At 33.1% G+C, this 14,448-nt stretch overlaps 2 protein-coding genes across 2 annotated transcripts; one reads left to right on the forward strand and one right to left on the reverse strand.

Annotated features, from left to right (window-relative positions):
• Nucleotides 1–272: 272 nt before the first annotated feature.
• LOC102626505 (aspartic proteinase 36) lies at nt 273–10,349 on the forward strand. The gene is made up of 10 exons (XM_006480376.4): nt 273–821; nt 2,307–2,436; nt 2,597–2,844; nt 5,070–5,297; nt 5,698–5,860; nt 5,969–6,042; nt 7,515–7,605; nt 8,288–8,363; nt 8,725–8,796; nt 10,089–10,349. The coding sequence occupies exons 1-10, from the start codon at nt 580–582 to the stop codon at nt 10,244–10,246; spliced, it is 1,482 nt and encodes a 493-aa protein (XP_006480439.1). The 5' UTR covers nt 273–579; the 3' UTR covers nt 10,247–10,349.
• An 843-nt stretch (nt 10,350–11,192) lies between these two features.
• Nucleotides 11,193–14,248, reverse strand: LOC102626210 (uncharacterized). Its single transcript, XM_015531018.3, is given in 5 exon segments — nt 11,193–11,404; nt 12,076–12,426; nt 13,155–13,235; nt 13,607–13,830; nt 13,988–14,248. Coding segments are annotated over 5 exon segments (948 nt in total). The 5' UTR covers nt 14,178–14,248; the 3' UTR covers nt 11,193–11,302.
• Nucleotides 14,249–14,448: the final 200 nt, after the last annotated feature.

Consider the following 14,448-nt stretch of genomic DNA (forward strand, 5'->3'; position numbering starts at 1 on the left):
TATTTTATTATTAAATTTTTAAAAAAATTATCATTTTACTATTAAATTTTTAAGAGAATTATTATTTTACTACTAAACTTTTAGAGGTAAAATTAATTTTTAACTTAATTTTTATTAAATATTAATTTTTTTAAATGAAATGATAATGAATTGATAAGGACATAAAATTTTGATAATAAAATATATTTTTTAATAAATTTTAATACTCACATAATATGTCATTAAAATTTTAATGCTAAAATGATAATTTTCCTTAAAAAAAAATTCTAAATCTGAACTTTTTAAAAACACAAACGCAAATGCAAACGCAAACGCGAAGTCTCGCAGTGTGCCGTTGAAAACGCGCTGTTGATTCATTCTCTTTCTTTTTTCATTTGGTTTTTTAATTTTCGTTTTTTTTTTGGATGGGATTGGCTTTGTTTATTATCTCTTTCTAAAGCTGGCCGGCCCCCCATCTCTCCATTAATCCCCCAATAACCAAAAAACGAAGAACCCAGAGAAAGAATTTAAAGAAACAAATCTGTCTGGTGGGTGGGATTTGATAAGTTGACGGGGGCGTGACGGCGACTGACGACGACGATGGGTGGGTTGAGATTACTAGCGTTGGTGGTTGTGACGGTGGCGGTGGTTCATCAATGGGCCGTCGGTGGTGGTGGTGTTATGGGAAACTTTGTGTTTGAAGTTGAGAATAAGTTCAAGGCAGGTGGTGAAAGAGAGAGGACGTTGAGTGCTTTGAAACAACATGATACTCGCCGTCACGGTAGAATGATGGCTTCCATTGATCTTGAATTGGGCGGCAATGGCCATCCTTCTGCAACTGGGTATGTTCTTTTTTTTTTTTTTCGTTTTTGATTGTATACTCATCTTATACATTTTATTGTTCATCTACATTTGCGAGAGGTTACATAAGCTGTATTCTCTTTAGAGATGTGATATTATAATATTAATGTTTTAAACCTTTGAGTTAGCTCTGCTGGGATATACTTGTATACCCGTGTGTGGTATTGAGTTATTGGTTTTAGGATTGATTTGACATCTTAGAAGAAAGATATCAACTTAACCATTTTTTTTTAATTTTTCCTTTTCATTCGATGCTCATATACATTTGCAACAATAATGTTTTAAGCATCTCTTTTAGCTCTGTTACGATACTTGAGTTGTGTGAGAAGTAGGTAGAAGTTGAGGGGACAGGTTAAAACACCTGCGTTAGCTCTGATAGGATGTTTGGATACTTGTGTGAGGTATAGAGTTATTGGCGTTTGTTGAAATTTTGTTTGTGTATTTGCTTTTGTTTTATGATTTATTTGACATTTTAGAAGAATCATATAAACTTATTCATTTTATGCATATGCTTTTTTTTTTCCTATTAAATATCTATTCATTTACATTTGCAACAATTATGTTTTGAACATTTGGGTTAGCTTTGTTAGAATACTTGAGTTGTCTGACGTATGTGAACACCTGCATTAGCACTGATAGATTACTTGGGTATCTGTGTGAGGTATTGAGTTTTTTGTAGTTTTTGTTTTCGATTAATGGTTGACTTCACATCTTGAAGAAAGATATCAAAATAAGCCTTTTATGGGTATCTGTATGAATAGACATTATGCTTTTTCTAATGTATTTGGATATGCATATGTATGTATTTTTTTTTTCTTTGGTTTGTAATGTTTTATGATTGATTCAGCTGCATTTGGTTCCTTTAAGAAAGAAACGAGCTTATCAGTTACATATGTGCTAGTAAATACAATCAAATGATTCTAAACACATATCCACTATGTCTCTTTTGGCATTTATATATATGGTTATCTGTTATTTATATTTATATGGATGTATTTTCCAAACGTTGAAAATGATTAATGTTTAAGATATGCCAGATGAAATTGGTTTAGAGAAAAAAAAAAAAAAATCTGGTCTATTTACTTTTGATTTCTTGATGGATATGGTGAATATCAGTTGTTTTTTAATTCTTTTTCGTGTTATAACTATTTGGTTGACTTAAAATGAGTGAAAGCATAGCCAATATGTAAATCTCGTAATTTTTCTGGTATTAATTCAGTGAGAATTGGTTCCTTGGTAGAGTAATGTTTTCAGTTAAAAGTGGCATTATTGATTCTATCTTTTATTGTCTCACTTATATCTGTGTGTGTATATATGTGGTTATTATATGTTAATCCATTGTTTGGTTTGTGAGGGTAATGGAAGAAGATTAAAGAAAGTAAAATTATGAACATTATCCACCACTGTACAAACATGTTTGTACATTGCATTTTTGTTGCTAACAGTTCACTTGGTTTATCGATTAGGCTTTATTTTACTAAGGTTGGTTTGGGAACTCCAACGGATGAGTACTACGTGCAAGTTGATACAGGAAGTGACCTTTTGTGGGTGAATTGTGCTGGCTGTAGCAGGTGTCCCACGAAAAGTGATCTTGGTGTATGCTTTTTCAACTGAAATTTATTTGTTAACCTCTGGTCCATTGTATTATATCAATACATACTTCTTTAAGGGATATAACTGTGATAATTATTTGATCTATTAAACAAAAATCACTGTTCATTTTTCGGATCTTCATTGTTGTGATATTCTACTGCAGATAAAACTGACGTTATTTGATCCATCTAAATCTTCAACTTCTGGCGAGATTGCATGTAGTGATAATTTTTGCCGTACGACATACAACAATCGATATCCTAGTTGCAGTCCTGGTGTGCGTTGTGAATATGTTGTTACTTATGGAGATGGAAGCTCAACTTCTGGATACTTTGTGAGGGATATTATACAGCTGAATCAAGCATCTGGAAATCTTAAAACTGCACCATTGAATTCATCTGTTATATTTGGGTAAGTCACTGTTCAAAACATTATATTTGCAAAGGAAACACCTCTTGTTAACTTGGTCTGTGTGCATTTGATTGTATCCACTGTACTATATATGCAATTATCTTTGAATGACAACCGTGTTAGACCACTTGTTTCATTTGTCTCACTTAATCTGGGTTTTAATTAGCAGCTATATTCTGGCCGCTGTAAAAGGAAGACTCATACATGCATCAATATAAATATAAAGATTCTTGGTCAATGCTGCTTGTGTACCTTGTCGATAAATGACCCATGAAATCTGAAGGGTTGAATAGGCTCATCTAAATGGTTTGACCTAGCTATTTGCAAAGGTTTACCTCTTGTTCACTTGGTCTGTGTGCATTTGATTGTATCCTCTGTACTATATATGCAATTATCTTTTAATGACAACTGTGTTAGACCACTTGTTTCATTAAGCATATTGATGCAAAAGAGGTAATAATCCCAAAACAGGGGTGTCAAAAATACCCGCCCTGGTCCGGAACAGGGTGATGTGGGCTGGGTAATACCTGGCCCGGTTTTGGGCATCACTTGATAAGCCTGGAACCCAGATTTTATTAAAAAATATTATAAAATTATATTATTTTAAATAATTATATTTATTTGACTCATTTATCACATATATGTAAAGTTTTAAATAATTATATTTATTTGACTCATTTATCACATATATGTAAAGTTTTAAATATCTAAAGTTTATATTTTCATGTCCAATATCATTGAAATAAATTTAAAAATAGGGTACAAAACCCAGATTAAGAACCCAGCAGTGCTAGATCCGAGCCGGATCGGCATTGCGATATCTGGACCTGGACTTGGATTTTGCCAACCCTATCCCAATATCTAGGAAATCTTGTATAATATTTACTTGTTTTACAGGTTTTTCTAAACAATATATGTTTTGGAATACTTGTGGCTCTCCTATAGGGTTCCTAGATATCTATTTTATTTATTTATTTTTTCACAAAAAGAAAGAAAGCACAAAATAATCTATTCTAATTTACTGATAGACGACCATCTTGGACCTTTGAAATAGCAAAGCCCTAGCTATTATTCTGGCAATGAGGTTAAACTAAAGCTTTTTCGTCTTTTCTTCATTTGTCTCTATCGCACAAGTCAATTCTTCACAAAGCAACGATTTTTCCATTGTGTATGTTTGATTCTACCAACAATTTTTACCCAATATGGTTTCAGTTTATCCATTATTTAAAAAGTTGAGTTGACACTTGAGTTTTCTTCTACAAATAATAGTATAGATGCATAACTCCTAGCTGCCCAACACAAAGTGGCTTCACACCTGCCTCTATTACTTTGCAGTTGATGCCCATGCATCTTGGAATTAGCTGATGTTATCTTATGACATAGGCTTGAGCTGGGAATGATAACAAATAATAAAGTATTTTTCGGATTAGTATATTTGGATGATATTTTGGGAGGAGTTCCTGTTAGGAGCTCATTGACGTATACTACTATAAGATTTTGGAGTCTCCTTTTTTCACATGACAGCTTTCTTGTATCATTCCATCGCAACGTTATTACGCAATAAAACTACTGTCTTCCCCTAACTGAACTTTTGGAAATTAGATACTTTTTCTTTTATTTTCCCTCTTTTGAGAGCTTTATGAATTCTCTTAGCATTGTTTCTTGGATATGGCATGATGCATAAAGGAAAATGGGATCCAGGAGACAAAAAAACAAATGGAGATCTTTTATAATGTTAAGTTTTTTTTTTTAATTTTTAATTTTTTACTTGGGTTTAAAAAATAAAGTTATTTATTGCTTATAAGTATTGCTTATGGAACTTATGCTATCCCATGTCATGATTTGGGGAATTTTTTGCTGCTTGTCCATTTTGGCTGGATCACATCAGTATGTGCTTCCTATGAGATGCAAAATAAGATCATATTCTCTGTTGATTGTTTTCTAGTGTCTGCTAAGCTGGTATACTTCTGCTTTTTGGCGCCTTTCACTTACTCAGTTATTCTTACTGATTATGGTAATGTTATCTCAGTTTTTCCTTCAATTTTAGACATCTTGCTCTCCTTTTCCCATTGTTAGCAATATATGAGTGTTTATTTTTTAGTTTTTAAATTTGAGAGCTTTGGTCATGTTTTTGTATGTGGTCTAGAATCATGATTCATCAGTTTGCATAAAATTGTCCTGTAATACTCTTCTATGCTTTATAAAAGTTTTCTTTTTCTGGATAGTTGTGGAAATAGACAATCTGGGGACCTAGGTTCATCTACCGACGCTGCAGTTGATGGAATACTTGGATTTGGACAAGCCAATTCATCCCTGCTTTCACAGCTGGCTGCTGCTGGAAACGTCAGAAAAGAGTTTGCACACTGCTTGGATGTTGTAAAAGGAGGCGGAATCTTTGCTATTGGGGATGTGGTGTCACCTAAAGTTAAAACAACTCCAATGGTACCAAATATGTATGTCAAGCTAACTCAAAGTTTTAGTTCGAGCTGTGAGATTTATAGTTTATATGCATGATGAGCTGCTACTATTTTTCAATTTCTACTGGTGTCTTATTGAATATTGCCAACGTTGAGTTTTCTTTTCCTTTTTTTCCCGCTCCTAATTCAAAAAAGCTGAACTTATTTTGTGTCCATTTAGGTATGGATAAGTGATCTGAGGGTTTTCTATATTCATACTTGTTAATGATTGGCAATTTTTTTTCCTCACATACCACAAGATTACTTATATTTTTGTTATTATGCGGAGTTTGCAATAATTATTAAGGAGGTCTTATCTGTAGCTTTGTGTTCTATTCCCTCCATTAGGATGTCTTGACTTATGAATTTTCTTATATTGACCTATTAACTATTGTAGGCCACATTACAATGTTATTCTGGAAGAAGTTGAGGTGGGTGGTAATCCTTTGGATCTTCCAACATCTCTACTTGGCACTGGAGATGAGAGAGGTACAATAATAGACAGTGGTACAACCTTGGCATATCTTCCACCGATGCTTTATGATTTAGTATTGAGTCAGGTACATACTACTTGTAGCTCTCAGATGCTTTCAATAATAATTATGTACAGTATGATTTTCTTCTAGTATTTCTCTGAAAACTTACACAGCATTTTTTCTATAGTTTAGATTTTGGATCGCCAGCCTGGATTGAAAATGCATACTGTTGAGGAACAATTTTCTTGTTTTCAGTTCGGTAAAAAGTAAGCAGTTTGAATTTCTAAGAATTAGTACTATTGCTATTTTGTTTGAAATTCTATGATGTCAAATAATCTAGTATATCTCGCTTATTGTTAGTTTTGTCAATCAAGAATACTGTTTCAAACTGTACATATGGTCTTGGAAACAACTGGCTATGCTTAATCCTTCTGGTGGCTTTTGAATTATAAAATGAGAAGGTACTTCTGGTGGTAAATGCTAGTCTGGACGAATAAATAACTATACTTCGATTTGAAAGTGATTGATCTGACAATATAATTTTCAACTGAACTAGTCCATGATAAAATATATAAAGTGGCTTTGTTTAGATTATGATCTGCTAATCTTTGTGACTTATAGATACTATTGGGTTGGTGCAATTGAACACGGACGAAACTTTTAGAAAGTACTCTGTTTACTTAATTGGTACAAATGATGTGGTTGTGATCCTTTTATTGAAATCCTGCATAGGTTGCAATGAGGTATAAAATAGCAGCATCGAAGATTAGTGGTTTACTACTGTCTTACCTGAAATCTCAATATAGGTAATTGGGATGAGTTGTTGAACATGTATGACGCTCAACCTTAGCTTAAAAAATTAAAGAAGGGAAAAGATAAATGCTCCATCAAAGCTATCCTAGATGTTTTAAGTGCTTGGAGGAGACTTCACTGCTTGATGTATTCTTCTTATTAGGAAGCAGCATTCTAAATCGCAACTCATCTTCTAATTAGTTGTTTTTTTGCCCTGTTGGACCTAATGGTTTGTTTTGGCATCAAACAGACGAACTTGTTTTGCAATAAGAGTAAGGCTATTTGCACCCTAAATAATACTATAACATTCTAGTACTAAACACACTCAATTATCAAATTTAAATTATAATTTTTTACTCTGTACACACAATAGAATTCCAAAACTACCCTGAATAAATCTTTTTGTTTCTAATTCCTTTCCTTTTTCCTTGCACACCATGACATTGATAACACGAAAACATCTCAACCTCTTTAAAGATTTTTTATTAATTTATAAAAACTCTGTTTACCATATAAATAACTCCCTCTCTCTCTTACCAATAATTGGGTTTCTTATATGGCTGGGTTTTATGGTGATTGTTTTACTGTATTTGTTTTTTTTGTTTTTAATTATTTAATTCTAAAAAAATTGAAATCTGTTAGAAACTAGCTTTATTGAATTTCTGGAGTTAATTGCTTTTAATCTCTCCATCTTATTAAGACAAGCGACAGTTCATGTTAAATGGTTGTTAGCTGTTAAGAATTAAACTAAGTTATCCTTTGTGTAAATTACTCTTAAGGATATTTTAGTAATAAAATAAGAGTGTTCAAAGTATTTTTAAGAGTCCAAATAGCCCCACCCTTTGGATAAGCAATTTCTGTGAAGGAATTTAATTCAAGAATTACACAGATTTTCCTCACTTTTGTTTGTTTATTTATTTATTTATTTTTGGCTGTATAATGGCAGTGTTGACGACGCATTTCCAACGGTTACGTTCAAGTTCAAGGGTTCTCTTTCTTTGACAGTTTACCCGCACGAGTATTTGTTTCAAATTCGAGTAAGTACAGCTCTTTGTAAAATTTATTAATAATTGCCATGTGCTATTCATTGGTTTCCAATCAGCCGGAATGTTCATATGCCGAAAATGGTTGCTTAATATTTTGCGTGCACATATTGGACTCTTCATTTAATGCCTATCGACTTCTAAATCAAAAGTTTGTTATGCTGGCAAAAATGCTGTCTGAACTTTCAAATTCTTCATTTAGTTTGAAGTGTTTGAATTACTATTCTTATTATTATTTTTTGTATAGATTTGTCGGTCTGAACTTTTAATTCTTTCTGTCATTTAGATATCTAATTAGAAATCATTTTCTACTACTGCTGTTTCTACTCAGTATGCAGATAGTAAGTGATTTAATGATTTCTTAAAGTTATTTAAACCTCTTTGTGTTTCTTTGAGGTACGTACATAGCACATTTGTAAGAAATGATGCAGTTATATTTCTTATTAATGAAATCAATTATATATAGAGCTTTGAATGTTTCTTCTAAAATTTAAAAAGAAAAAAGGGAAAGGGGTTGTCTTTAAACAAGCTATCACAGTTTGTTCGCCCTTTTGCTCTCTCTCTAAGTGGTATGCACGAAGTTTTATTTCTTATTGAAACACCATAAACAAATTTTGGATTTTATTTCCCATGAGGGATGTTTAATTAATCAGTCATTTTTCATGATCATCCACAGGAAGATGTGTGGTGTATTGGTTGGCAAAATGGTGGTCTACAGAATCATGACGGGAGGCAGATGATTTTATTGGGAGGTACCGTCTAGAGTTGCTTCATGTTAAATTAGTGTTTTTCTCGCTCGATCATGTTGTAGGGGAAGGTACCTAATTAAATTTAATTTGATTCGTGATCGCTGTTACTCCCTAGACCTGATTGCCGGAAACTTACTGATCAGATCAGAACCCCATAAATTGGGATCATAATGCTTAAGATTAAGTCTTCAGTTTGCCATTATAGCACTCGAAATACCGTACTTGTGAGATGAGCTCTGAAACAGTGAAAGATTCCCTTGAATTGGCATTTACTTTTGATAATAAATTGTCGAGCTTGGTGATGGCTTTATTATAAATTATTGGTCATTTTGTTCGTTAACTTGTGATGTTCTTTCTAATTCAGATTTGGTGCTTTCAAATAAGCTAGTTGTATATGATGTACAAAACCAGACCATTGGATGGACTGATTTCAACTGTGAGTACTTTATGTTGTTTGAAGTTTTCTCTCTTTCTTTCCATTTTTTTTCCAATTTATTGCTATTATGCTATTGTCACGCATCCTGAATTTGACTAGGACAGCCTGTTCTTGTGATTTTATTCAGCGGATGATAGGTACTAAGAACTTACAAATTTTATATTATTTCTTTTATTGTATTTTTTTGAAATTAAATTATTTAATAAGTTTTAGTGCTTGTCTAGTAGCTAGTGAGAGGACTACTGAAAGTACTCTATAAAATGATTCAACAGCAGACCTTCAAATAAATATTTTTGACAGACATAAGCAATTGCTCCGTTTTCGTTATATTAACAATCCTATATATGTAGACTGATTGGAAAAGAAATGTAGATGAGACGTTAAAGAATAATAGATGAAGCAGAGTTCTCCCATAGGACTTGTTATGTATGACTTTCATTTGCTCATATGGTGGTGATATATGCTATAAGTAAATGGGTGGTTAAAATTTCAGGCAAGCAAGTCCTTTTTAATGTATAGCATTATTTAATAAGTTTTAGTGCTTGTCTAGTAACTAGTGAGAGGACTACTGAAAGTACTCTATAAAATGATTCAACAGCAGACCTTCAAATAAATATTTTTGACAGACATAAGCAATTGCTCCGTTTTTGTTATACTAACAATCCTATATATGTAGACTGATTGGAAAAGAAATGTAGATGAGACGTTAAAGAATAATAGATGAAGCAGAGTTCTCCCATAGGACTTGTTATGTATGACTTTCATTTGCTCATATGGTGGTGATATATGCTATAAGTAAATGGGTGGTTAAAATTTCAGGCAAGCAAGTCCTTTTTAATGTATAGCATTATTTAATAAGTTTTAGTGCTTGTCTAGTAACTAGTGAGAGGACTACTGAAAGTACTCTATAAAATGATTCAACAGCAGACCTTCAAATAAATATTTTTGACAGACATAAGCAATTGCTCCGTTTTTGTTATACTAACAATCCTATATATGTAGACTGATTGGAAAAGAAATGTAGATGAGACGTTAAAGAATAATAGATGAAGCAGAGTTCTCCCATAGGACTTGTTATGTATGACTTTCATTTGCTCATATGGTGGTGATATATGCTATAAGTAAATGGGTGGTTAAAATTTCAGGCAAGCAAGTCCTTTTTAATGTATAGCATTATTGACCAACTGTAGTTATCTTTCCCAATACATTTTGTTTGTGTGTTCGCTCTGTTACTATTGCCAATCCATTGTGCGAGAATACTGACATTTCTCAAATATTTTCGTTCTTTTTAGGCTCTTCGAGTATCAAATTAAGGGATGAAAAGTCCGGAGCTGAGTATTCTATCGGTGGTCACAATTTGTTATCATCAGCTTTTAATTTGACAGTTGGAAGAATATTTATGTTCTTGCCAGTATTGTTCGCATTGTTGCAGAGTTTTAGTGCATTTTAATTTTTTGCTGCAAACCGGTATGGCATTCTCTTGATTTGTTTGTACCATAGTCTGTAAAATGGTGAACGTGCATTTGATATAATTTATTCTTGAATGCAAATAATGAATTGATTTTTTTTCCCCAAAACAATTGTGTTATTTGTTTTAACAACATTTACTGACTAATGAAAATTCCATTTATGTATAGATACTTATGCTCTAAATTTTTTCCATTCAAGTTCACCGCTGGTTCTAGATACTCTTTAAAGCTCTACTTATGAAAGTGGAAGTGCTTTTGGCATTGTACTAAAGGGTGGGCTGGACACTCTCACAAGTTTGAGAAGTGCTTCTTACAGGAACTTTCTATGAATGGGGGATTTCTTCGTATGGATGATGAATTATCACAATTTTAAATGTTGCCATTTCACATATTAACTGCTTCTGTGAAACGAGCAAAGATTTCGTTAATAGCAGCTAAATCGGTAGTACAATTATTGATGCATGACAAGATCCTCTTCTTTAGGGGTGGGGCGATTATTTTAGTCGGTTCGGTTCTAAATGGAACTAAATTGAACTGAACTGTCAAGTGTTTTTTAAAATAATAATTTAACTTGAATCGAATTGGTTCGATTTCCGGTTCGATATGATTTTAAATCGTAAATTTCTTTGTATTTTTTTTCGGTTTTCAATATTTTCTCATATAAATAAATTATTATTATTATTATTTTAAAATCATCATACCATTCACCCACGCATTCACCCAAGCAATCATATTTTGAGTTATCTGTGTTTTGTTGGTCATTTATAATTAAGATTTATTGCCATGTTGTCTTAGAGACTTGGCCAAGCGGCTACCACTCAAGTTCTAATCCCAGGAGGGAGTTCTACTCTTAGGAGGGATAGGAGGTTCCAAAAAAAAAAAAAATTCCTAAATTCATCAAAATACAAAACAATTTTAGTGATAATATTTTCCAACCAAAAAAGATTTTGATGTGATTATAGGGCAATGTTCACTAATACACAATTACTGAATATGATATTATGATATAATTACAATAACAAATTTGCAGGCGAGTTTCACAAGGTTGTCCTCAAGAACTGTACAACAAAATAGAGGACTGCCAAGAACAGAGCAATTTGGTATAAATCTTTTTGGAATCCGTCGTCCCTTTGGAAGAACTGAATCAAATCAAATGATGCAACAAGTCAATTATTGATATTAATAAGAGAATACAATATTCATATTTACGTAATTCAAAGTTGATGAACAGAAAAATATTCAGAAGGGTTAATTTCAAATTATTTCTACTGCGAATTGACTATCTTCAAATTGCACCCTTACTTTTAAAATCCTCAATTTACCCAAATTTTTACTAAGAAGACTAAAAAAAAAAAAAATCAACAATCCACCCCTATTTTTTCCTTATTTTTTGACCAAATATAGAGGTAATTTGAGGTTTCCAAAAATAAACTAGTGATTTGAAGATAATTAATTCGCGAAAGGAGTAATATCTTTTCAGAATAAATTTAATGGCTAGCTATAGAAAGATGAAAGCAACTTAATTGTATCAATTGTAAATCAATTGGAATAAGAAACTATATGGTGGTAGGTGAACACTTTTAATCCATAGCTTTTGTGAAAATGAATCTAGCTATCAAGTAAAATTGAGCAGATGATTAGTAAATTTCAGCTGTCAAGAAAGAACTAGACGAGTCTCATATAGCAAAAGCAGAAGTTGGTAATGCTTAGAGTGGGTGATTGATAATGTTATAACTGAAGCAAAAGCTATATATATAACATTAGATGTCAAGCAAAAGCAAAAGCAAAAGCATCTTGAATCAGAACTCACCTTTGTTGGATCACCAGAAGGGTCTGGATATATCCCCAAGTTCTCTTGCTCGGTTGAAATCTTGCTTTTGAAGTTGTTGATGAGATCAAGTGAGTCTTTTCCAGCCTCAGTTGTTGCATAAAGACGGTGCGATGCCCAGAAAAATGCCTGAGCAACGGGTGATGAAGCTGACAAATCCCATAACTCTTCATGCTCAATAACTTGGCCGCTAATCTGGTTTAGTGTGAACTTCGAATGAACTTTTACTGTGAGATCTCCGCCAATATTTGCAATAATAGACTTAGGCTTCCCCCTTAATGTCCATTTGATACTCAACACACTTGTCGACAGCATTACCATTTCCTGCACGGTCTGAATCAACAAGAAGAAAAATCAAACAGTAATTCAAATTGTAATCAATAGATCAATACAAAAAAAATGTAGAGTGTAATGTAATATGACATCGCTCAAGAGCTTGAGAAATTAGAAAATCAGTATGAATACATGACCATCAGTATGTACTAAGTAGAAAAATTATTTTGAAATTAAGTTCAAAATATGCGAAAATCGTTCTTGCTAAGTGATCTGCTTCAAAGCAAACGCAAGAAAACAGTCTGTGGATTTCCACAAGCACAAGGACGCACTTATACAAACAAACATTGCAGGAAATATCAAACACTAATTCAAATTTTAATCAATAGATCAATAGAAAGAAAATGTAGAGAGCGTAATTTAATATGACATAGCTCTAGATCTTAAGAAATTAGAAAATCAATATGGATACATGACCATCAATATGTACTAAGTAGAAAAATTACATTGAAGTGATCTACTTCAAAGCAAACACAAGGAAGCAGTCTGCAGATTTCGATTTAGCAGAGAAGCACTAAGCATAACACATGCGGGTTTGCACAAACACAAGGACGTACTTAATTATACAAACAAACATTGCAGGATTCAGGACGGTAAGCCATTAAACTATGAAATGCATCAATTGACATTGTGTTTCCATATGGAATGAGAGTTTGTATTGAGCAAGGCAGCTAAAATGTTGATGCCACTTAAGTAGTAAAACAGAGAGAATCAGATAGAATCCTCACCACGGAAGGGTTATCAAGAGCAGTGGTTGCCCATAGTTGTCACTTGTACTTCTCACGACCAGTAAAACTTCTTGTTGGATTCTGCAATTATGCTACCAGAGCATAAGATTTAACTATAAAAATTCTTTTCACTACGAGCAAATTAGAAACAAGCAACATAAAAAAATCAAATTCAATCATATAGGAAGATTGAAAACTTTTACCCTGAATTTGTGTTGTGAGGGAAAGGTAACACCAAATTTCATAAAACAGGTATCTTAAGCAATTACCTTAACCCCACTTCTATATAAGACAATTTAAAGAGGAAAAATTGAAAGCCATTGATGCCTAACAAAAGGGCTTTCTTAACTGTATCCATTGCCATCACAGCTAAAGTATATTAAGCATTAATTAGTGTACTAATAACTAATTCATGAACTAAATGAGCGTTGAAATGAAAACAAATTAGTCACCTTGTATTTGACAGACACTGCAAAAGTTCCAAGGGCACGATTGCCTTCGCGAAGCTCAAGGATATCGCGAACGAGTTGCCTTGCTGTAGACTCAACTAAGGGGCTGCTAATGCACTCAAATTCGTTACAAAGCTCACCAAAGTCCATACCATCAACTATTTTATCAGCCTCTGACTTCTGGTTTTGTATGGACAACTCAGTACTCGTCGTAGAATCATTAGTGACTGCATCTCGTTGCAACACAGCATAACATAGTATGTATGTATTCACTTTGCTAAGCTAATTTACATCTCAATAAATATTCTCAAGGAAAAAATGAATAAATATATAAACAAAATCATAATTCTGAGTGTAATATATATAACGCTTAATATTCATTACCTCGCAGTGTAAAAGGAGAGTGGTGGTGGTGGTGGTGGTGATGAGATGACGATGATGAGTTGGCAAAAGGGTTGAAGGTGAAAATGCATTTTTTACTGTTGGGGTGGCTCCGGTAAAGAAAGCCGCCGTTGGTCGGAGAAGGCGCGGTGGCGAGAGCGGATGCAACGGAAGCACAAGCACAGGCACTCATATTTTTCACTTTCCATTATGGTAGAAAGTGCATATGGGGCTAGCGTTTGAATAAGAGCCGTTACTTCGTTTTTGTGATTTCTAATTTTTGGATAAGGTGTGTAATGATATCTACCACTTGTTTCATTTCGTCCTCTATTGATATTTAGATTTTATAACGGGTGTGCTTAGAAATGATGACTTTCTTTGTTTTTTTTTTTTTTTTTTGGAGGAGTCCATTAAGTAAGGGATTAATGACTATGACACAATAGGACGTATTTTAACGATCAATT

The sequence above is a fragment of the Citrus sinensis genome, chromosome 6 (genome assembly GCF_022201045.2).
Source record: "Citrus sinensis cultivar Valencia sweet orange chromosome 6, DVS_A1.0, whole genome shotgun sequence".
Lineage (NCBI taxonomy): Eukaryota > Viridiplantae > Streptophyta > Magnoliopsida > Sapindales > Rutaceae > Citrus > Citrus sinensis.